The 26,437-nt window shown below is 34.1% G+C and overlaps 1 protein-coding gene across 1 annotated transcript in view; it reads right to left on the bottom strand.

Annotated features, from left to right (window-relative positions):
- Positions 1 to 26,437, bottom strand: part of LNPEP (leucyl and cystinyl aminopeptidase) — a 112,637-nt gene that overhangs the window by 54,554 nt on the left and 31,646 nt on the right. The window contains exons 2-3 of the mRNA XM_051994147.1: positions 5,755 to 6,595; positions 4,290 to 4,428 (exon numbers count right to left, since the gene is read on the bottom strand). Coding sequence (XP_051850107.1) covers positions 4,290 to 4,428; positions 5,755 to 6,595 — 980 coding nt within the window. The remainder of the gene's footprint in view (positions 1 to 4,289; positions 4,429 to 5,754; positions 6,596 to 26,437) is intronic.

Here is a 26,437-nt window from a genome sequence, read left to right as displayed (position 1 = left end):
AATTCTTCTGATTTTTTTTTAAAGAGTTTTTAGAGTTTTAAAAAAACTCTATAAACAGTTGCACTCAATCTTTGCCTAAGAGCCTATCATTCCTATAGTTGAAGGCAATCATCTTCTCAAAAAGATATAAGCTTCCCAAATTTATCTATGGCTTCTAAATCTCTTATGTTTGATTGGCAACAATAACAAAACCATCACCTATATTCCAGGCCCAAGAGGGCTTCAGTTTTTTGTCCAAGATTTTGCAATCTTTAGCAATCCTTTCTAGGTTCCTTTTGGCAGCATAAGTTGGGAAGCAATCATCCAACCTGATGGGTTTTTGGAAGTCCTCTGTTAGGTCTTGGATATGCTTTAGAAAGGCAATAAGCTTTTGCTCTCATCAGTGGATTGAAAAGTAGCTGCTGTCAGTATTCTTCAAAAAGAAGTTCCTAGTTTACCCTATTTTTCTCTTCTTCCTTTGACTGTTATCAGACAATACCGTACTCAAAGTACCTATGGAACCGAATCACAATCAATGGTTTTTTCAATCTTCTTTCGCACTGCAGGCTTCTCAAAAGATTATTTCCATCAAGTAATAAATACTTTATTTCGTGAGTTGAAAAAACAAATTATGAGATCCATGATTATTCAGAAAAGATTGGTTTTACAATCCACACAGGAAAAAAAATACTTTAAAAAATGCCTACTGTCCAATCTATATCATGAAATTGGCACCCAATCCATTAGTGTACCAGTTCATATTTTTAGGACAGACACTATAGAAGAACAATAAGTTGAACTATGAATTAAATGAGAGGATAAAAGCAATGTGGATTCCATTTGGGAAGCTATAATAATCCCAATTTTTTCTCTAGTGCAAAAACCAGTCTTTCCAAATATAATGTATTACTGTCAATTAAGGAACACTAAAATCTGAGGAATTAAAATTGGAGATGAACCAAAGGATAATAGAGACACATGATAGGTGCAAATAGGCCATAATAAATTTTTACTGATGAGTTCCATTCATGAAGTGACATAAAGTACAACACTGAGGAAGAATACAATAGGAAAAGATCTGGGCTGGTTTACGTAGTGAAAATGAGATCAATGTGAGTGCTCCACTAGCATCCTAGGAATGCAACAAGGTGAATACTATTTGAAGGAACTATGGAATAATATAGATAGTCATAACATTAGACAGGAAGGTAATGGACCAGTTCATACCAAGGCAGGGAAGAAAGAATTTTAGTAGCACTCTTTTTTTGGAGAAAAAAAAAAATCCAGTAATTTTTTACTCTATTTGCCTTGTCTCATTTCAGCTTTCTGATAGAAATGGTTATTTCTCATTAATAATCAATTACTGAATTAGCAGTAAGATTTTTTTCCCCTTCCTATTTCCTCATTCAAAAATCAGCTCCTTCAGGTTATCCAGCCAGCCTTTAAAGAGCAAGACTGCTAATAAGAGGAAAATTGGACGAGACACACCCAACAGGAAAAATTTAAATCTGATCAAAGTAAAGAAATTCTAGTCCAGGGAAAATGATACAATCTAGTCCACTGTATTTTAGCCAGATTGGTCCGAGTAGAAGTGGATTCCCCCTTTCATCTAACTCATCTGAGACTGGGGGAGAAGGAGGAAGTCTAATATAGTTAAGTCTCTTTGTCTAAGACTCAGTGATCAGAATCATATCTTCCAGACCCTCATTAGAATAAACCCCTTCTCACCTGTATGTGCCAAAATGTTTGTGGCAGCCCTCTTTGTAGTGTCTAGAAACTGGAAAATGAATGGATGCCCATCAATTGGAGAATGGTTGGGTAAATTGTGGTATATGAATGTTACAGAATATTATTGTTCTGTAAGAAATGACCAGCAGGATGAATACAGAGAGGCTTGGAGAGACTTACATGAACTGATGCTGAGTGAAATGAGCAGAACCAGGAGATCATTATATACTTCAACAATGATACTGTATGAGGATGTATTCTGATGGAAGTGAATTTCTTTGACAAAGAGAAGATCTAATTCAGTTTCAGTTGATCAACAAGGGACAGAAGCAGTTACACTCAAACAAAGAACACTGGGAAATGAATGAAAACTGTTTGCATTTTTGTTTTTCTTCTCGGGTTCTTTCTACCTTCTGAATCCAATTCTCCCTGTACAACAAGAAAACTGTTTGGCTCTGCACACATATATTGTATCTAGGATATACTGCAACATATTTAACATATATAAGACTGCTTGCCATCTGGGGGAGGGGATGGAGGGAGGGAGGGGAAAAGTCGGAATAAAAGTGAGTGCAAGGGATAATGCTGTAAAAAATTACCCAGGCACAGGTTCTGTCAATAAAAAGTTATAAGTATTAAAAAAAAAAAAAAGCCCCTTCTCATAATATTCATTCTCTCATTTCTTGTTAAACAATCAGAGTTGATTTTGATCCTCAGAAGATCCAGTCTTCCAAGGGAATATAAGATGTGAATGGGTTCTATGAAAGGTCTTTGATTCACAAGAGGCTGCCACGAAACCAATCCTTTTATTAATTATTCACTAGCCATAATTAATAAAATAATTACCCAGAAATTATACCCCTCAAAATTTTCATATCTCACATTTCTTTCCCCCAAAAGTTGGCATGATGAATTCTATATTATTCTGCAATGGTCTTATCACCCATTCATTCAAATATATAAGACACTTCTCTTGGCAGATACCCACTGATTCTGGCTGGCCTCCCCCTCAGCTCATCCCAAAGCATATTTACTTTTTTAAAGGATTAATTATAGACTTACTACTGAACATCAATACAATAAATTTAAATCTGTTTTGTAACTATTTGCAGTTGAATTAATTTCAACTCAAAATGTCATAAAATTTTTAGTGTTCCTTCCTAAGTCTGCATTACAATTCTTTGTTGAATCATTTTCATTCATTTTTCTTCTTACATGACAGTTATTAAGGATTTACTTCTGCTCTGGTTCTGCTTTTTTTTTTCCACCTGGTATTATTAAAAAAAATTATTTCCTTTTTTTGGTGTTCCCTATATATATTTTTAATTATAGGTTCATCCTAGCCTTACAAATAATGCTGCTATGAAAAGACTTTGTACAGATTTCTTTTTTTGTTAATATTTTTTATTACACTTTTAGGTTATATTCCCAGCTACTATATCCTGAGCCAGACTATTGTTCAAAAATTTTTTTTTAAAGTTTGCAACTGCACCAGAAATAAATGAATTCTCTTGTGTCTACACACTCTAGTCAGTATTGCATTACTTTTAATTACTGTTTTTTGTCAATGTAATAAGAATAAGATGGTATTTCAACTCATTTTCATTTATGTCTCTATGGTTTTAAGTGAACCATAAAAATAAGAATTTTTCAAGTGATTATTAAAGGTCTGTGTTTTTATTTATTTTTATTATTTATTTATTATTATTATTATTAGGATTTTTAATAGTTCTCTGTACTGTTTTCAACGTATTGTCATGTGATGAATAATTTTTCCAATTTGTATTTTTCTTTTAAAATTTTTTTGCCATTCAAATCTTTTGTAATTTCTTGTCTCTAATAATTACCTTTGTGTTACAAAAAGAAAATAAGGCAATACCTCCTTTACAACTGAGAGAAGTACATTACTCCAAGGTGGATCTCCACCTTTTAAAATAGCTTTTTCTCATACAACCAGAATTCACTAAAGGATGTGGTATACTATTAAGATAGAGGTATAAATCAGTTTCGTGACAAAAGAAAATATTTAGAAGATAATAATAATAATGGCTCCTTCCCCTGGTTTTTATTTTCTATAGGTTTTATGGACCATTAATCATCCTGCAAACATTTTAAATTTCTTAATAAGTTTTCTAAGCAAAATACAAACATAAAATAATACACCTCAAGTCATGCTATCTCATGTAGTAAAGAAGATATAATTATTCCTTCCACATCATGATAAAAACATGGCATCCCGTTCGCTGAAAAGAAAAAAAAATCAATATAAAAATTTTTGGCCCTTTCTTTGTGTCAGAGATGTTTAAACTTTTTTTTTTTTTCTCTCATAGGGTGTTTCCTGTACATTTCTGTAAAAATTTGGTTTAAGTATATGGTCAAAGCCTCTGTGTTATCTGCTGGCCTTCATATGTTGTCTACGGTTTCTGCAAAACTTTTTTACTTTCTTATGCCCATATATTGAAAATGCAATGGGAACAGTTGCAATGTAGACTGTACTAGATTCTTTGCCATAGGTGAGATGAAATAAATCACTAAAAAAGATTCACAAAAAAAGTGTTTACATTCAAGGAATAAAACTTTACCTTGGGCATATTTGACAAAGCTGTATAGTGCTCCTCCCTGACAATCTTGATGATAAATGTTGCTTTAAATGCTGGTTCATCAAAACAAGGAAAAGCAGACCTTGCTGCAAGAGGTTCAAACTGAGTTGCTGCAAAGTACCTAAAAGAACATTAAAAAAATGCATTTTTAAAAAATTGCAAACAAAAGCCAATTTGCACAACTCCGACTTCACTTCATTTTCTTCGAGCCTAGAATGCACTCCCTCATTCCTGAATCTTGGAATTCCAACTTTCCTCATAAGCTTGGCGCATGGGGCAACATCCTGTAGAAGGGCTTTCTTGGTGCCCTTAGTTATTAGTATTCTATCAAATAAAATTGTGATTATTTATCTATTTACAAGTTATAGTCTCCTCACTATGGAAAGTATGCTTGTTAAGAGACTGTTTTAAAATGTTGTCCTTGTATCACCAGTAAATAACAGATGCCTTTTGGGGGGCTTATATTGGATTGTCCTATTTGGTATCTGGCACGGCATCAGAGTATTTTAAATAAAGACATTCTGGCTTCAGACTGTTATAATATAAAGATCTCCCTATGAGGAAACTTATCAATGCAGATCTGTACTCTTCTGAAGTTTATGGCCTTAGAGAACTGTCTAGAGCCCCAAAAGATGTTTCTGGTTCCAAATCTAGAACTAGCAACTCTATCATTCTGTCTGATAATGGTTTAGAGTGAAGATGAGATAAGTAAATATAAAATGGAATAGCATATTAAAACTTTTTAAAAATACCAACATATGATAGGCTCTGCTTAAGAAAAATTCAGAAAAATTAATCAGAAAATTTCATTAACATTACAATTCAAAACATTCAAAATATTATAGATTAAAGTATGTGTCGAATTATCAGATGTGGAGTATACCTTTCACATTTCTAGCATAACTTTTGTCACCTAATTGAGGCTCATTTACATTTCCCTTTTTACTTCAATCACAAATCCAAAATAGGCAGTTGTATTTTTTCAAATAACCCACTAACCAACTAGTAATATAAAAAAAATACATACAGAAAACTAAACCCTCAACTCAATCCAATTTCTTTTCCTTTATATTGGAGGGGGGGAAAAAAAGAAAATAGTTGCAAGGTTTCAACTTCTCTCTCCATAAGGAATCAAAGATCAAGTACGTTAGATTTATCTCCAGGGTTATAAAAACCTTGAGACAGCTAAAAATTAAATAATGCAAAGACAGATCTAAATGTCAGGGGAAAGTATGCTCTGTTTGACATTAAAGCTCTATCCATTTTCAAACATATGCTCAAAGCTTTGATACCAAATGAAGGAGAAAGAATAAGTTCCATGCACTATTATTCCATGCAATCACCAAAGCAAACAGCTGCATTTACTATCTTTGATCTGGCTGACAATAAGCAAATCCCAGAAGTAACAACAGATCACTGAAAAAAAGAATGTAAGAGAGCTACATACTTTTCCTCTTTATTTTCATCTTCATATGTGACTCCATAAAATCCATAGTAGTTGTTGGATATATTTGCTGAGTAGTCTATCTTCAGGGTGTAGTTGTGACCGTCCAAAAGCACTTCAGGGGCTATAATTGCAATTTGGTCATGAAATTTATATTCCAAGAATTCAACCTGTTTCTCTTGCTTCGAAACTACTGAAGTAAATAATATTTTGGAGATATTGTGCCCAGAGCTATGAAGAATAATGTTCTGAGTGACTTTAAGGGCCTGAATCTTTATCTCCACAGAACCCTTGAATTTCATTGTGGTGAGGTTTGGTTGTATGGTGAGTTCATATTGTAATGGTATTATGTTTTGGGGAAGCCTAATTTGTGCCCAAGGAAACAACTTCCCATTAGTTGCAATAGGTTGTATTAGTTCCATGGACTGATTTTTCTTATGGCAGCCTTCTTTGGTAAAGGTACACCGGGGAAGAAGGTAAATCACCATTATCACTGAAACAGCAACCACAAGGACAAAAGTACACACCAGCATGGTCCTTCCCGAGGGCAGTGAACAAGGTCCATCAGGACCTTGTCGATAGCCAGTTATGTTATTCCGTAGACCCGAGCTTCTGTTCATGAAAGACATGCCCAGCAGTTTTGCTGATGATTCATAATCCTCTTCATCTTCATCCATCTCATGTTCTCCAAGACCACGAACAAGTAATCTTGAACCTCGAGGCTCATATTCCACCTCATCGGGTTCCAGGGGATGTAAACAAGGTTCTTTGGCTAAATCCACCACATCCGGCTCTTCCTCAAACATGCTGTTTTCAATCATGTTCCTGGGGAGCTGAAGCCGATCTAAAAAAAACAATAACAAAAAAAAATGTGTTTTTAAAAGTATATTATGCTTTTAATATGCATTCCTTCATTTAACAAACAGAGTAGAAAGCAGCAAAGAATAAAATGTTAATAATGAAATTACTTCAGGTGAAAGTACTCTCATTCCAGAATCTCTAATTACTTGAACTTTTTGTCATTGCAGTGCACTAAACCCACTATAGTCTCGCTCTCTCTTTTTTTGGCTGAGGCAATTGGGGTTAAGTGACTTGTCTAGGGTCATACAGCTAGGAAGTATTAAGTGTTTGAGGCCAGATTTGAACTCAAGTCCTCCAGGTACTCTATCCACTGTACTATCTAGCTGCCCCCACCAACTATATTCTTTTAACAAGTTCTTACTCCCTAAAGCAAAGAAATCAACTTATAAAAAAAATAGCCTTCCCTCCTAACAAATACATCTGTAATACTATAAACTAGTCTAGAAACAATAAGGATGGAAGATTCATTTTCTTAAAGGAAAAAGCACTGTTTAGTCATGTCCAATTCTTTATGACCCCATTTGGGTTTTTCTTGGCAAATATGCTGGAATGACTTGCCTTTGCCTTCTTCAAGTGAATAAGGCAAACTGGTTAAGTGACTTGCCCAGAGTCACACAACTAGTGGGTGTCTAAAGCTGAATTTGAATTCAGGTCTTCTTGACTCCAGACTCAGCATTCTATCCAACTAAGCCATGAAAATATTTGTTATTAAATTCTCAAGTGAAATCAGGTTCCTTTTTTTTAACAGAATACCACCTCATCCAATATCTACAGACAAAGCAACATCATCTTTATGGAAGGAAATATGGTATAATAATAATAATAATAATAATAATAATAATAATAATAATAATAATAATATACACACACATCTTATGGAGGGAACAAGTGTTTGCTCTCAACAAAAAAGATGACAAGTTCAAGTATTTTATTGATAAGAGAAAAGCTCAGAATCTCATTTACTTTCATATACAATTCTAACAAGCTTGGTTGGTTTCCTAGATCTTAAAGAATTAGAAAGATAGTAACAAAGATTAACAGGTGGTAAATAAACAAAAAAGGAAATGGACATAAATAAGAATTAAAATTTAAAACAAACAAACAAAAAAACCCAACCAGTAGTGAAAGGTTTGAATTAAATAGCCTTAATATACCCGAAAGGCATCACTAGCACACACTTAAGAGTCATCACTTGAAGGTCAAATTATATTTACTGGTCATCTCCAGTTCTTCTGATCTATAGCTTACCACTGGACTCAGATGGCTCTGGAGGAGCACAGCCCATCTTCATTTTCTTTACTTGCATGTCATAACATCACCTCCCAAATAAAAATAAATTATTTTCACTATATTCTTTAAAGGTAGGAAGTTGTAGAATATATTTAGAAATATGTCTATGTATGTATTTAGAAAGATTAAAGGCTATCCTTGTTAAAGGGCAACTGAACAAACTTTTCTGTCATATGGAAAATTCATTTAGAATTTTAGGATGAAAGACCTTATTTTCTCTGAAAATGCTAATAAATGCTGTGTCGCTATAAAAAATTTTCTTAATACAAAAATAACAGTTGTTCTAAAAGCTTAATATCTGCATATTAATAAAATTTACTTAAATGTAGCTATGTTTCAATTCTTTTTTAATCATTGTCTTGCTATTAAAGGTGGTGTATATAGAGTTATCTTAATCCTGAACAGCTTTCTTAAACTAGTAAACTTAAGCTAGTTCATTATACTTAATTAACTTAAAACAAATAGAGCTATGATTACATTTTTTAAACTTCCCTCATATTTAGCCTTTTTCTTAGTTTAGGGAAGCTTTTTCTTTGAGATTGTTGGCTCCTTTTTTTCCCTCCACCCACACTACCTTGTGTAATTTTTTTCTCTTCCATGTAAAATACCTTTTTAATCAGAGAGAATTGTGTTGAGCATCCTCTGCCTTCCATATTATTAAAATCCCAAACTGTAATCTTATTTCTATTATAGTTAAAATATTTTATATTCCATTATAGTTAAAATATTAGATCTTATTAAATCTGAATTTATATTAAATCTTAACTAAAGGTAATAATAGATCTAATATATATAAAAAAATTTTTTAGTGAATTTGGTCAATTTCTATTTTCTTTTTGCTTGTAAGAATATCTTTAGTTGTGGGAGGGGGGAGTGAACTTGTGATATCAATGACATAGGAAACTACAGTTGAAGAAAATCCCTCTACCAATACAAGATGGCATCTCAGCAGCAACTTATTTTCAGTCCCCTAGAACACAGAGAGGTTTAATGACTTGCTTAGGTTAACAGCACAGGTAACGCAGTCAGAGGCAAGTCTTCCTGGCTTGGAGGTCAACTCTCTTATCAACTGTGTCATGCTATCTCTCTTAGTTATAGGCTTTTGTAGAGAAAAATATGGTGAAATTTATGGTACACATAATTAAGACTTTTATATCTTTTTATTCCACACTGACATTTTCCTTATTTTAAAAAATGGTCTTCTAGTTCTTTGTCTTCATAATTCTGTAGTTTTATGATTTATCTTGGTGAAATCAAAGCTGCAACTTCTTGATGGGACCCTCTATTATCTACTAGGGGAATGCTGCTTGATCTAATCCACTGGAGAACACTTTCTCTACTATTCAAATCCTCAAATCCAGTGTCCAGTTTCCCTTCCTCTTTTTTCAGTTTCTACTGGAATTCCAATTTATATTACTTTTGTAATCTTTGTTTTGTCTTTCAAGGACTTGGGTACTTTCACTTTTATATTTTAGTTGATTTTTTTCCTCCTTTTATTATTTTCATGCTTCCTGGATTTATTCTTCAATTTTGTCTTTTATCATCTATTGATCTTCACTTGGTTTTCTTCAGATTCTATATACTGTTTTTCAATATCTTCATGTCTTCCTGTTTTTTTTCCAATTGCTTTAATTTAATGGATATATTTTTAAATCAACATATCTTTTGCATTATCCATTGCTGTTTCAAAATAGGTTTCTGGAATGATTTTCTCTCTTAAGATTTTTTTACAATGTTGATTTTTTAAAAAATTTCCATTAAGGATTTATTCCCCACCTTGTTTTGAAATGGTATAGAAGTATTCTAGGAATGGGGTGGAAGGAGCTATGTCCTGTGGTTTAATTGGGAATGGGAAGGAAGAAAAGCAAGGCTCATCTAGAAGGGGGAAGAGGAGGAAAAGAGGAAAGAAGGGAAGAGAAAGAATACCATGACTCTGGGGCAAGGTGTGTGTTGGGAATAAAAACTCTGAAAAAGCAATAGTCTATTCTAGCACTATTCTTTTGCTGTTCTTCCCACATATTCTAATCCAGGAACACCTTCTTACTTCTTCTTGCTTATAACACTGGCTTGTTTCCTTCAAAACTCAACTAAAATTGCACTTTTGTACAAGACCCTTTCCCAATTATTCTCACTAGTAATCCCTTCCCTCTAAGATTACCATTCCTCTTTGTTTATATCTTGTTTTTCTATAATTCTCTGCATATCGTCTTTGGGCTTCTTTTAAAAGAGAGACTATTTCCTCCTTATATGATATCCTTAAGTGCTTAGCACTGTTGCCTAACTTAGCAACAAGTTTTCATAGCAAATACTTTAAAAAGTTTACTAAGTGAATGATTTAAGGACTTTATGGGGCATCCTGTACAAACATAAGGTGTAGAGAATTAATGTTGAGTTGGGAAACCAGTCATTGCTGGTGGGTTGCCAGCAAGTGGAGGGTGAGTAGAAAAAGAATCTTGGTACCACAAATCTCGACTTAGAATCCAATTAGGCAAGGTAATAGAAAGGAATGGATGGAAGTACTGAACTGGGGTGAGGAGAGGGAAAAAGAACCACATCTAGGCCAGCACTATCTCTGACTCCCAACACAAATCTTGGATCAAACTACTTTTGTGAGCCATATTTATTCACTGTCTCAAATTTTTTATTCTCTTCTACATGAGTGAACCAAGTCTTCAAATCCCAGATTATATCTTACATTTCTTATGATATAAGCATAGTATAAGGAAGGCAAAGGAAATAATACTGAGGAAACTTGGATTCTTGCAGCAGTTCTTTCATTAACTCACTGTGACCATGACCAATCAATTTCTTTTACTTCAGGTTCCTGATCTATAAAGTGAAGCTACAGGATTTATACATAGTTGGTCAACATTGAATTAGCTATTAGTAGCAAAGTGGTAAAGTCAAGTGAAATAAAATGTCAAAGAGCAGGAAAAAAACACATTGCTAATCATTTCATGTTCATTAGTTTTCTAGTGATTAGGGAACAATGTTCTATGTTATTACAACTAAATCACCAGTCTCTGATATCATACTTTCAACTTTTAATATGTAAATATTTGCTGAACTAATTTAATCAATTTTCACCACAAATCTGAATGAAGGCACTTCCCCAAAGGCCCCAATGAAACTACTTGCCCCCAATTGAGTCAACTGTTGAAACCTGAAGGGGAGAAATTGTACTTTGGGGTTTTATTTGCAAATTCCCCCTATCGATAAGAAAAGTCAGACAGCTTAGATTGAACAACACAGATGACATCCTTCTTCTCCTTAACCTTGCTCCTTCTGATATTTCTCATAACCTCTTTGACAGCTTCTGGAGCTGTCATATTGCCTCTGCTGTCTCATAGAAGCATGCTTCATGTAAGATTTCCTCTCTCTTTGCTCCCTCACCCTCATTAAAAATATATATCCTTAACCTATTCCACAAAGTCCAGTTTTCAGAATGATCAACCATTTACTGGAAAATAAGTTTATCCCTATTACAAAACATTATTAAAAAAAAAAAAAAAAAAGCCCTGATAATAAATAAGCTCATTCTTTCTACTCATACATCATTTCCCTAGTTCAAATTCAGATCACCCTTCATGTGGGACTATTATCATTATCTAACTGTTCTCCTTACATCTAGTCTCTCCCTTCCCTAATGCATCCTCCACATCTGACCTTGTTACTTTGATGTTCAAAAAATTCCAGGAGCCCCCTGTTGCAGGCTGTCTGTCCCTCCCTACCTGGAATGATTTTTCTTCTAACCTCTTAGAATTTCTAACTTCTTTCAAGGCTCAGGACTTGCTTCACTGTTGTGCCACAGTTCCCTTTTAATGTCCTGACCCAGTTTCCCTAATTGCCCTATTCAGTTACTCTGCCTCAGGTTATAACCATTCCCTCTTAATGTTTGATGAGATAAAATATCTTTAGGCTATAATCATTCCTTCTTAATATTTGACAGGATAAAAGTCTATCCATTTTAGACATCATTAGAATATCAGGAGCCTCTCCAGTACCTCCCTCCATTATGTCATCCTCCTCCTAGTTTCCTCCCCCCATTAGGTCATCCCCATCCAGTTACCTCCCCCATTATGTCATTGTTCTTGTTACCTTATAAAAGAATCTTGTTTCTGACATTCAGGGTTGGATTCTTTGAGACAATAGTCTCGTTCAGCCCTGGGACCAAACATAGATCATTTGGCCCCAGTAAATCTCTCCATTTAATAAGCTATTAAATTGTTCTCTAATTTCTATCCTGACTCAGTTTCTCTGGCATTACACACCACCATAAAAACATGTCATTTTCCCCAAATTTGCTATTTTTCTTCAGTGTCTGATTCTTTATGACACCATTTGGGATTTTCTTGACAAAGATACTGTAGTGGTTTGCCATTTCCTTCTCCAGTCCATTTTACAGATAAAGAAACTGAGGCAAAGTTTAGTGACTTGACAACTTCACACAGCTAGTCTGTTGAAGTGGAAGGAATCCCAATGATCACCTAGAACAAACCTCTCATCTTACTGAAGGAGACAAGGTGAGATCTTTCAAGACAGTTATGAAAATCGAGTAAGGCTTCATCTATTTCAAAGTTTGAGTAGGCCTAAAGGACTTTAAGCATTAAGTCAAGGGCCTACTTAAAGTATCTCCTCCCAGATATTCTCCTAAGGGGCATAAAGTATCTCCTCCCAGATATTCTCCTAAGGGCATACTTTAAGTCTCCTCCCAGCTATTCTCCTAAGGACATACTTAAAGTATCTCCTCCCAGATAGTCTCCTAAGGACATACTTAAAGTATTTCCTCCCAGATATTCTCCTAAGGAGCATAGTTAAAGTCTCCTCCAGTCTCCTCCCTGCTATCTTCTTAAGAATATACTTAAAGTCTCCTCCCGGCTATCTTCCTAAGGGCATACTTAAGCCCCCTTCTTGTTATCCTCCCTATTTCAGCCAAATATGGGCAACTATGTACTTATTGGTCAAGTTCAATTTCTTGGGTAGTTCCATCATTTAGAATGTAAGATCCTCAGCCAATAAGGATGATGGTCAGTGGTGGGAGGGAAATTTGCGTTAGGGATTAAAAGCCTCGACCCTGCCCCCTACAATGCTTCCTCCCTTCGATTGTCTGCTGGATGAGTGGGACTCCCGATTCTCCCCAGAACACATAATAAATGTTGCTTTGCTTCTAGAGAGCTATCCAGTTTCTTTATTAATGGTTTCTGACCAACACATTACTGATGAGGAAACGTAGATCCGGATTAAGAGTATTGTCCCAGGTCCTTCTGAATCAGCACCCTTTCCACTACAGCTTGCAGCCTAGCATACACATACACATACACATGCACACAAATGTCCATTTAATAGGAAGGAAGAAACACCATGAAAATCAGTTTTGATTAAGAAAATTAATTTTCAATTGAAAGAAAAGAAGTTTTGTAGACTTTTTTAAAAAGTTGTCTCATGTTTTCCTTAATAGTATGCGTTTGATGACTTAATAATTAAGACTACAAAGTGAAGTATTCTAAGTGTTGTTCCCTGTAGAAGATATTTCCCTTCCTTAACAGAGAAGCATTGATGTAGGATTTTGAGTCTACACGGTTAACATATTCATTTTGTTAGGAACCTCAACTAAAAGATGCTGAAGTTGACATATTAGAAGATTAATTAGTGATTCATTGAAAAGCCAAGCTAAATAAAGTCATATATACAAATATATCCTTTAAAAATACTTAAAAAAAAAAAGTAATGAAAATCCATTATATTTAATTATAGATTTTCATTGTAATCTTTTATAGTTTATTTTATACATTAAAAAAAAAAAGATCAACATTATTTTGAGGAGTCCATTGATTTTACCAGATTGTCAGAGGGGTCTATGAAATTTAAAGTTCAGAAAGTTAAGAATCATTGAGCTACAGGAAGAGATGATATTTAATTCAACTAAATCCCTTTCAGTTCAGCTATTTATTAAGCACCTAATATGTACAAAGTATGGTACACAAAAATGAAAAATTACAATCCTTAGCCCTCAAAAAGATTATAATTTAAATTCTTATGTATAAAGCAGTTTTCAAACCACTTCAGAGAAATTCTCACATACATGATCTTCCCAATACTAGGTGACTTCATGATTTTTAGATTATGTTGGCTTTTTGTTGTTGTTCACTCATTTCATTTGTGTCCAACTCTCTGTGATCCCATTTGAAGCTTTCTTGACAGAGATGCTAGAGTGCTTTGCTACTTCCTTCTCTGGCTCATTTTATAGATGAGGAAATTGAGGTAATTAAGTGACTTGCCCAGAATGGGTACACAGTGTCTGAGGCTGGTGTTGAACTCAACAAAATTAATCTTCCCGATTCGAGGCCAGGCACTCTATCCAATACCATCTAGCTGCCCTTTTAGATTGTGGATAAATATTGAAAAACTGGCAATCACATTTCTTGATCTCCATAATGGGATCAACAGTTCATGACTAATTGGGAAAGAAATCACAGACTTAATAGTACTAGAAAAGAGCTTGTAAATCATCCAAGCCAACCCTCTCATTTTAGAGGAAAGGAAAGTATGTCTCACTAATGAGAAGTGACCGGCTGGAGAACATACAGTTAATTACAGTTTCCACAATACTAAGAAGTAAATAACAGAATTGGGACTTGAGCTCAGGTCTTAAGACTGAGGTGCTTTCTACTATATCATAAAAGGCATCACTCCTGCCTTTTTTCTTTTTCTCCCAGAGAAAATAAGAATTGAAAAAAAAAAAAAAAAAAACACCTCAAATCTCACACAAAAAATTGAAACTTGCAAACTCCCACACATACTAATATGCATGAGATCCACAAGATTCATGCTTTATATAAAGCATTTGTGAATTGAAAAATAGTTTTATCTTGTGTGAGTACATATGAAATGTTCATCACATACAGCCAGAGGTATATATCTTCATTTCGAAATGGGTCATCAGGATTCCTGGACGTTTTCTCCTGGCAATAGCAGGAGAAAAGATATATAGCAAACACTTATACTGTTTAATTTCTTTTTTTCTGAAAGGTATATATACAAATTCCTAAATATTCTAAAAGACAAGTTGCATATGACAGAGATCCAAGCAGATGTATAATTCTCTTGATCAGTTTTACTACAGATATGAAAATGCACATCTTATTTGATATTTGTTAAATTTGGAATTAAAAACAATTTTAAAGATACATACATTAAAGACACTTCTCATCCCTTGATGAATTAATCACCTCAGGTATTGAAACAAAAGGATTATGAGCAATCAGTTTTCAAAGGAAGAAATCACAGCTATACACCATCATACAAAAATGCTTCAAGTAACTAATAATTAAAGAAGTGCAAATTGAGGCAATTCTGATGTTCCTTCTCAAATCCATCAAACTTACAAAAATAATGAGAGGAAAATGAGAGATGTTGTGGGATTTGGAAAAACAAGCATACACCAAAGTTCATTAAACTGTGCATATTTTTTAACCCAGAAACATAACATTACTAGGTTTATATCCCCAAAGAAGTATTTGTACAAATATGTTTGTAGTAGCTAAAAACTTGTAACAAAGAAGGCATCCAGTCTACTGGGGAAACAGCTTTAAAAAATTATAGTATGTGAATGTAATAGAATATATTGTTGGCACCTAGGTAACACAACTGATAAAGAGTGCTAGACAAGGAGTAAAGAATTTTCAATGAATCACTAATTAATCTTCTAATATGCCTCATATATTTGCTAGCAATGTGAACTGGGACAAGTAAACCTCTCTCCACCACTTCATTTTCTTAATCTGTAAAATGGGAAATATAGCAGGCAACCCTAAAAATGGAATTAAATTATTATTGAGTCACTGTCTCTGATATCTGAAATATGAATAAAACAGAAGCAGAGGACAGGATGATGACAAATATCTTTCAAAATTATAGAATAAATTATTAGTGAGATAGTAAATATTTAGAATATAAACAGTTAATCAAAAAATTTAATGGATTCATCACAAAAAAGTCATAGTAGACTGATAAGCAAAATTCTACAAACATAACTAGCCTAGATGACAAAAAAGACCTTTTAATAAATTATTTCATGCCATTCTTATGAAAATAATGGAGAGATTTAGACCAGAGGCCATTTCAACTAGAAGCATTTGGAACTTTTTGGGTGACCAGCCTCAAAAAACAAGTACAATGTATATAGAGCACCTGACCTGGAGTCTGAAAAACCTGACATGCATGCAGAGAAACTTGGAGAGACTTACATGAACTGATGCTAAGTGAAATGAGCAGAACCAGGAGATCATTATATACCTCAACAATGATACTGTTTGAGGATGTATTCTGATGGAAGTGGATCCTTCAAGAAAGAGAGCTAATTCAGTTTCAATTGATCAAATATGGGCAGAAGCAGCTACACCCAAAGAAAGAACACTGGGAGATGAATATAAACTGCTTGCATTTTTGTTTTTCTTCCCGGCTTATTTATACCTTCTGAATCCAATTCTCCCTGTGCAACAAGAAAACTATTCAGTTCTACACACATATATTGCATCCAGGATATACTGTAACCTATTCAACATGTAAAGGATTGCTTGCCATCTGGGGGAGGGGGTGGAGGGAGGGAGGGGAAAAATCGGAACAGAAGTGAGTGCAAGGGATAATGCTGTAAAAAATTACCATGGCATGGGTTCTATCAATAAAAAATTACTTAAAAAAAAAAAATTTCAATTAGTGTGGCCTGTAAAAACCTTGCATCTAGGATCACAGAATTTGAGTCAATTCCAGTTTAACAATTATCTGTGTCACATGGAATGATTAATAATCCCTCTGGACTTTCACTATCTTCATTTGCAAAATAGGAAGTTGCAATAAATGTTCTCAAGTTTCTTCCTGACTCTAAGTCATTACTTTTACGTATGTTACCATAAATACGACATTATAGCATATTGGATTTTTAATGACAAAAAAGGCAAAATGATATATGACCAAATGGTAAAAGCACTTTCAATATGTTTGTGCAACAAATTAAGCCTTTTGCAGGCTATGATAGGATACAGGTGACCTGATTCTAGCCTCCACTTTTATATAACTGATGCGACATACATTCATACATATAAGCATTAAGATAATTTTTTATGATTTACAATTTTTTAAAAACTATTTGACAGATTTGTTTATTGGTAGGGGGAAAATGGCTGTAAAGAGATACTCAATGAGGGTGCAAATTCTTATCCAAACTATTTTAGGAAACCATGACAAAATGTAGCATTATATGCATATTAAAAATACATATACACACCGTTATATCCTTTTAGGGGGAAAAGGACGTTGAAGGTAGAGCTATTCTATTTGTGTCTTTTTTGTGCTGGCACAGTATTTGGTACACAGTAAGTGATAAAAAATGCTTGCTGATTGATTTGTTTGTTCCCCATCTATCAGTGATAGATATGCATGTTGAATTTAATTGAAATATAAGGCTTTTGTTTTTGAGTTTGGATAGGAAGTCATATTTTCTGTTTGCAGTTAGTTAGCTCTAGTGATGAGAACAAAATGCTGATAAGGTGAATACTTCATATTCAATCCCTTTATGAGCCATCTATTTCACAGAAAGCCTGCAGCCTCTAAATCTAATCAATTGTCTTAGTATCTAAGTCATAAGAGGAGTTTGATAAAAGTTAATGGATGAGAAAGTGCAAATGCAACATCATCATCTCCCGACAAAGGAGCAACAGAATTATATTGAAGAAAAAAGAAATCAACATTTAATACTTTACAAAGTAGAATATAGAAAATGAATGAAATGGAACTAGCAATACAGCATCATAAGAAGCAACTAAGGATTCTGCTCTACTCTTTGTTCTAACAGTTTCTTTAAGGAACCCATATATAAAGTTAATGAATTGAATAGTTAATCTCACCTCTTGTACAAATAATGTCTTTTAATTTGCTGGACAGACAACAAATCTAGTTGAACCAAATATCCTGCAGCTGAGATTAGAAGTGCAGATATTTGAGTAATTTGAGTAATTTTACAGCATTTAAATGATCTAAAAATTCTTCCTAAAACAATCTTCAGATACAGGCTGAAACTATATAAACAAGATTATTAGGAAAATCTCTTTTCTACAATGACCTGGAATAACTAGACTGTTCAGACTTTGTTTTCCTTAACTATAAAATGGGAACATTGATCTAAATAATTTCTACTATCCCCTCCTACCTTTATTATTCAAATTTTGCTAAGGTATCTTTTTTCAAAAAAAAAAAATTATAAGATGCCAGTGCTTTAGCTACCTATTTCTTTTAAATTTAAGGATGTAGTTTTTGAGTATTTATTTCATGAAGAAATATTTAATAATGCTCTCATCTCCAATGACATTTTAATACAACCCTCTCTTTTATACTTCTTGCATTTTATATCATATGCTGTAGTTACCCCTGTATATGCCTAAAATCTATATTCTTTGGGGAAGGGCATTTATTTAAAGTTTTTAAAATAACCATACATGTTTGGGAGCTATATGAATAGTTACTACAAATTTTCTCTTCAATACAATAGTTTCTAGATCTTACATAAGGAAGACCACAGGCTATAATTCCTCTTAGGCATCAGGAAGTGTGGGCTTATAGTGGTGGCTGGGTTAACTATCTATGTGACCTTAAGTAAGTTTTTTCATTTCTTCAATCCTCTACAAGTGATGGGATATAAAGATTGAAGCCAAAAAATATATTGGGATTTGGGACCAGTATTTCAAGGTGTCTCATTTCCAAGGCCATTTCCAAGTCAAGGAGCAGAGATTTTATTATGTTGCTGGCAGCAGTCTAAGTTCTAAAAGGGAGTTTAATGATTAACAAGGAGAAAAAAATCAGATGAAGTTCCCTAACTGAACTTACCATTAATAAGGGAAAAGATTCATAAGGTGGACTAAGTTCTACTGAGCTAGCCATTGTGATGCTTAGTAATGGGCTAAATTCCTGAAGGAGTTAGTGAAGAAGTAGGGTACCAATAGGTTCTTTTATAAGGAAAAAATAACCTCAACATCCATAACGTGTTCTTCTGATTGGATACAATAACTGTGGGGGCAGGATAATTTTGTCAATATAAGGGGAATTCAAAAAGGGCCCACTGCAAAAAGAGACCATCTAAATTCAACAAAAACCTTCTCTTATCTATGCTCTTCCTTGCTGGGGTCTTATTCATCCCATCACAAATGTCCAGCTCAAAGCAAAACACATCTGGACAAATACCAAAAGTAGACATAGTCATATCCCAGAGTTCCCTCTCTTGAGAGGAAGCTGATCATCTGAATATTTTCATTTAAAAAACAAACATTCATCAAATATATAATTGTCAGCAACACTGAACTAGGGAACTTACACAGTTATTGCCCATCAGAAGTTAACAATCTGTATAATTTGGAAACTAGCAGTGAAAACTTCTCTAAACAACTACATCATAATTTCATTATTAACAAAATTCTATGTTACAAAAAAACACACTTTGTCAAAAACATCATTAGCAGAGAGAGTTGAAATCTTACAAATCCTTCAAAGGCCAGTTCAAATACCACCTTTCCCCTGGAAGTTTTCCCCAAAATCTTTAGTATAAAGTCAGAATATTACCCTCTGATGTCCAATGGCATTTTAATTCAACTCTCCCTTTTGCACTTCCTACATTTTTTATCATATACTACAGTTACACCTGCATATACCTAAATTCGATATTCCTTGTGGATGGGTATAACTCCCATTTAAGCTTTTAAAAACAACAATATCATTTTTGCTTTAACAATGAAGTAACTCGGGCTCAGAAAGTGATTTGCCCATGGTCAGGAAACAAATGTCCAAGAGAGAATCCAGGCACAAAACTTCAGATATGGAAGGAACCCTGAAGTCCATGACTCCCAGTCTGGTACCCTTCTACTCTACCAAGCTAATTCTTAACATTAGAGTAATTTAAACAACAGTTTACTTCAATACTTCTAAAAAAGCTTAAATTCAATTCCCCCCTTCCTCTGCCAATCACCTTTAATTTATGCCTTTGAGGTAATTTGAAGATAGGAGGAGAGGACAAAGAAAAAAGTTAGGGAAATACGGATTTTGTCAACTGCTTGTAAAAAAAATTCACATCAACACACAATGGCAGCATGACCCACAGTCAAATCTTAAATTTCTTGGTCCCACTTTCTAAACTAAAGTAACAAAAAAATCGTTTCAATAGGTAAAAACTGAAGAAATAAGTCTTCTCTACTTTTCCTTTGCTTCTGTTTCAAGTACAGCTAACTAAAGAATTATATAGATAGTGTTACTTTAGGTGTGACCTAATATTGAAAATAATCATATTTTCTAGAAGTAGCATAAGTAGAATATTTTAGAAGACAATATTTTTGAATGCACCAGGGGACCCAATTACTTTAAGAATCCTCTTATAAAACAAATAATGCCCAAATAACTGAGTTTCAAGTTTAGATTTTGTGTTATCTTTTTAAAGGAGGGATGCTATTTTTTTGTTTTTAAGTCCCTTTTTTCCCTAAATTGATTGGTTCTCCAAAAAGATGATATAAAATAAAGTATTCTAATCATATGACTAAAGATTTCTATTTCAACGACAGGGGAAAATCACAACAACATTGAACATTTTGAAGAAATTTAGTCCTGGCAATTTAAAACAAACTACAGGCTTTTTAAAATTACTTCCCACAAATGGCATCCTCATTAAGAATTACAGAAAAATCTGTGAGGCAAAAAAAAAAAAAAATTAAAGAAGAAAATGAGAAATTCTCACCTTTATGATTCTCAGGATACAAACTCTCTATAAAGCACATGGTAAAGTGAGAAAATAAAACCTGTTCCATTCTGTTTACTTTTTATGTAAACAATTTCTCTTACCTCCATGGGAGTCCTATTGACTTAAGTCTTCTAACTTCAAGCATTTTTGGAAAGGTTGTTCAAATCCTCCCTGATTTCATGCAAAAATACTGCCATAACTTTCCATTTTCTTCTCCAGCTCATTTTATAGATAAGGAAACTGAGGCAAACCCTAGGCCTAGTACTGTGTCACCAAGCTGCCCTAACTTCTATAATGTTCTTTTTAAATTTTTATTATAGCTTTTTATTTACAAAACATATATGCATGGGTAGTTTTTCAACACTGACCCTTGCAAAATCTTCTGTTCCAACTTTTCCCCTCTTTCCCCCCACTCCCTCCCCTAGATGGCAGGTAGTCCAATACATGTTAAATATGTTAAAGTATATCTAATTTCTATGTTAACCAAAATCTAGATCTAACTCTTTCCCCTTTCCCATTAAATTCCATAAGGTTTACCTGAAAGAACTGCTTCAAAGGAGGCAGCAGAGGAGCCCGAGATTCACTAAAGCTTTCTCAGGGTCACACAGTAGTATGGATCAGACAGGACTCAAACCTATCTTTTTGGTTAGTAATTGATAAAATGGGATAGTGTTTCCACTCTAGATTTATTTCCCTTTTTTGTGCAAAGGGCCTTTTAAATCTAGAGAAGGACCAGCACATTCTATAAACCCAGCTTACTGGGTTTATACCAGAAAGACTCCTCATTGCTAAATTCAAATCAGGCTTCAGACACTTACTAGCCATATTACACCGGGCAAGTCACTTAATCCTGTTTGCCTCAATTTCCTCATCCTTAAAATGATCAGGAAAAGTTAATGGCAAACCACTCTAGTAGCTCTGCCAAGAAAACCCAAATAAGGCCATATAGAGTCATATATGACTTAAAAACATGTCTTATGTTATTAACGTGCCAACAAAAACAATAGAGCTAAATATACTCATAATTAAGAGAGATTTTTTTTTTAAAAAAAGGGGTAAGAACAGGAACTCAACCTGAAATTTCACTGATATAAGATGAGAAAACTCTCCACCATTGTGATTTCTCTTCCTGACTTGCTCAGCATCCCACATACAGTAATGTCAAACGTCATATTTGAACCCAGGTTTCCTGGCCAGATTTCTATTTATTACCTCATAGACTCCTCTCTAAGAAGAGAAAGAGAGAATGTAGGAACAAAAAACAACTTAGCTAGAGTAGGGAAGTAAATTTAAGTACTAGTTCTCTCCCCCTTCCACCCCAGGTAGTGACAAGATTCAGGTATTCTTTCAATTTAACCCATTCTCAGTGGAAAGAAAGAGGAAGGGAGAGAGGGAGAGGGAGGAGGGGAGAGAGAGGGAAAAGGGGAGGGAAAGAGAGGGAGAAGGGAAGGGTGAGAGAGAGGGAGAGGGAAAGGAGAAGAAGAGGAGAGAGAGAATGAGAGAGAGAGAGAGAGAGAGAGAGAGAGAGAGAGAGAGAATGAGAATGAATTATTAAATATTTACTATATGCCAGGCAGTCTGCTAAGCACTTTAAAATATTCTCTCATTTTTTTTTCTTCACAACTCTTGGATATAAGTTATCCCTATTTTACAAATGAGGAAACTGAAGCAAACACGGGTTAAATGTTTACTCAGAAACACAGTCAACAAACATCTGAGGAAAGATCTGAAATCAAGATCAGCATTCTACCAATACTTATTGCACCATTTATATTGCACCATTTAATTGTCTCCAAGGTATCAGGTACAAATCCTTCAGTTTCCTTCAGAGAATCAAAGAATTTGAGACTTGTAATACGTTTTGCTTATGCACACAAATGCTGGAGTCAACTTTTTTTTTTTTTTAATTGGAGGGTTGTTAGGAAAAGCTCTAACAAATAGTTGGATATATAATGGGGGAAAAAATGTTCCTTTTATGGGAATAATAAACTGTTTTCCAAAGTGGGGGGGGGAGGGGAATCCAGGGAAAACATTGTAGATTGTGTTTCACTCAAAATGCATGTGATTTCAGGAAACTATGTAAATAAATCTAATATTTCATTTTTACCTACTTAAAAACTTAAATGGCTAAGAATCTTCAAATACATAATCTAAAATCTTTCAGAAATGGGAGCCAAGTCTTTATTAACATGCTTTCTAATTAGCTTAATCTGACTACTTTCTCCTTACACCTATTTGAAAATGACAAGAAATTCTGGAGATACTGGACCACTTCACTACTCATGGAGGACCACAGTGAAGGAATTTAGCCAGCAAGAAGGACAGAGGAATCTGTCTCATGGGAACCAAGAAGCTAGAAGACAAAGACCAGAGTAAAAGAAAAAGCATAGGAATGTGTAAAAGATAAACATCACTTAATTTAAAATGTTTGTCTTGGCCAGTCTTGCCAGGATCCACACCCCTCAAATTTGCCCTCATAATCATAGACATATCATTTAGTGTCACTAGCTGATGATCTTTACTCCAGATAATTTTATTTGGCAAATATGTATATGTCAGAGCACTGTCTGTCTCACTAGCTTTGTGAACTTGGGGAAATCACTTAATCTCTGTGGGCCTCACTTTTTTTATGACAATTATCCACATCCAGCAATTGACCACATGTACCCACATAAAGTGATTCAATAAAACAGGAGAACAAGAGAGGGTGAATTGGGTGAATAGAGACGTAGGGTGTCTAGCTGGGCAGCTGACACTATGGCATGCATACTCAAATAATGATGGCTTTCTCCAAACCTCAAAGTGCACCAATTTATTTATTTCTCTCTCCTCACATTCTTTTACAAAGGCAATATGGAACATACAAATATCAAGAAGCATATCAAGAGTCTCACTATTGAGTCTGTATCCCAAAGAAATAATAAAAAAGGGAAAAAGAACTGAAATTGAATGGATGCTCATTAGCTGGAGAATGGCTGAAGAAGTTATGGTATGTGAAGGTAATGGAATATTATTGTTACATAAGATATAATGAGCAGACTGATTTCAGAAAAGCCTGGAAAAACCCACATGAACTGATGCTGAGTGAAGTAAGCAGAACCAGGACATCACTGTACACAGTAACAAGATTATGTGATGATGAACTCTGATAGAGTTGGCTCTTCTCCACAATGTGATGATTTAAGACAATTCCAACTGACTTGGGATGAAAAATGCTAATCAAATCCAGACAGAGAACTTTGAGACCGACTGTGGCTGAAAGGATAGTATTTTCACTTTTTTGTTTTTCACCTTTGTTGCTTGTTTTTCTTACATTTTTTTTTTCTTTTGGTCTGATTTTTCCTGTACAACATGACAAATATGGAAAAATGTTTTAAAAGATTGCATTTATATCCGATTGATTGTTGTCTTGGGAAAGGAGGAAAAGAAGGAAAAGAAGGAGAAAAATATAGTACCTGATGCTTAAAAAAGCTACTGCATTAATGTTTATTGGGTCATAAAACAGAAAATAACCCAAACAATAATAAAGAACATTGATAAAATTGGGAAAACTAAGTTCTTCTCTCAAAGCGAGATACTTAATGTTCTTTCATTTTATTATTGTTATTATACTTGTTATATTGTTATTTTTATATATTACATTGTTATGCCACAGTTCTCTTTAACTGTCCTGACTCAGTTTCCCTGTACGAGTTTCCCGTGTCCCAATTTCCTTAACTGTTCTGTCTCAATCTCTTTAGTTGTAAATTCCCCTCTGACCCAGTAAAATTGAGGATTATTTGCTCTCAAGTTATAAATTATCAAGATAAACAAGAGAATAGACCTCCTGACTCTTTTCTGTCCTCAAGGATTTACAATATTCCTCTAAAATATTCCAAGATATCTCATTGATATCTTTATTTCTTTGTATTCAGACATCCTGTCTCTGGGTTCTTAGAATTTGTGGCCTCCCCCATCTTGATAGAGGTTTTCCCTCACTTCTTATCCCTTCCTTTGTTTAGAGAAAAGGTATTAAAGAAGTTGGGGTTCCTCCATTCATTGCTGGAGGATGGTGACTGGCAGCTGTATGCTGGACGCTGGATTCTTTGGGATGACAGTCTCCTCTAGCCCTGGGACCAAAATGGATTCCTTGGTCCCAGTATATCTTTATCTCTGTCTGACTGGATAATTTGAGATGAGGTCCTGTCCAGTCAATCTTACTCTCCCATTAATAAAATATTAAAAACTCTCTAATCTCTCTCCTGCCTCAGTTTCTCCGGCATTACAACATGTGGATTTAGTATCATCTTTTTAACTTCTACAGTGATCTTTTAGATTTTTTTCCCTTTAGTTCGTTTCTATGTTCAACAGGGATCTCATGCAATGTCAAATGTCTAAATTCTCCTTTTGCCACTATTTGAGGCAGGAATTGCATTTTCAAAAATAAGACTGCCTTTCATTCATTTTAAAATTTGCATTTACATATCTATCCTCAATTAAAAAGAAGTGTAAAATTTCAGAAACATGTACTTTAGTCATATTAATGAAATGTTAGTTCAGTGAAATAGAAATCAAAGCACACAAATCACTGTTCACAAAAATGAAAATTAACAAAGAAGTAAAATGAAACTGCTTCATGCAACTAACCTATTTAGATAGGCAGAAGGCCATAAAGCAATAAAACTAGAGATTATATCCTTTCCTTTCTAGGGTTCAATTCACAGAAGATGAAAAGAAGCTGTTTCTAATTGAGCAACTTAGATACTTTGAAGGCAATAAAATAATAAAAATGAAAATAACACCTCTTCCTTTCTGGGACTCAATCCACACAGTAAGCAGGTTGCAAAAATGTTAATTCTTAAATCCCAGACTTCTTTCTGAAATAAAGGTTCATCTTTTTTTAATAAGAATAGTCTCCAATGTTGTTGTATGTTAACAAGATACAGGATACTACAGTGACCAAAATCCTGAAAGTGGGTTTTTGAGGAAATGTACAACATAAAGGTGCCTGGTGGGTATGATAAGGCTGTGATATGTGTGTCTGTGTGTGTGTGTGTGTGTGTGTGTGTGTGTGTATGACACACACACACACAAAAAGTATAATAGGAATATGGACTTTTAAAGGATGTCAAAGAAACCCTCCTGTAAAAATAATGTGCTAGTTATACAGCAAAAAAAAAAAAAAAAAAAAAAAAGAAGGAAGGGGTGAGGGAAGATAGCCAATAGTCAGTGTAGCAAAATTTTATAGGAGGCCATAGAAAAGAGTTGCAAAGAATAAGCAGTTAACAAATGGGCCATAGTTTCTATTAGCAAAGAAGGGAATATCCATTTCTATAAAAACATAAAGTCATCTATTTTCAAGCCAAATGAAATATTTTCTATTTATAATTTGGAGCTTTAAATTAAATTAAATTCTTATTATAGTATCTTTTCTAGCAATTGAAAAATATAGATAAGATATTCAAAGCAATCTATTGTGTTTAATTTGTAAAATGATTTATAAGTGTAGGGACAAGGACTGAGCCTGTGGCTGCATTGGTACAGTAAACTCTCAAATTAAGATATGCACTTTCTGTACAAAAGATATGACTAGAACACCCAGAAGTTGTCCAAAGACATATGACCTCAAGGTCACCTCTCTTTCATTAAGAATTTTTTATTTCTTTATTATCAATAATTTTTTTTACTTATTTTTATTATTTTACAGAAAAAAAATTGAGCCCATTTGTCATGAAGTCCCTTTTCTCTCCTATTCCTCATTTCTTCTTGTTCAAGTGATGCCAT

Source organism: Antechinus flavipes, chromosome 1, assembly GCF_016432865.1.
Source record: "Antechinus flavipes isolate AdamAnt ecotype Samford, QLD, Australia chromosome 1, AdamAnt_v2, whole genome shotgun sequence".
NCBI lineage: Eukaryota > Metazoa > Chordata > Mammalia > Dasyuromorphia > Dasyuridae > Antechinus > Antechinus flavipes.
Note: the sequence above shows the minus strand (reverse complement) of the source record. Positions and strands in the feature narration are given on the sequence as shown.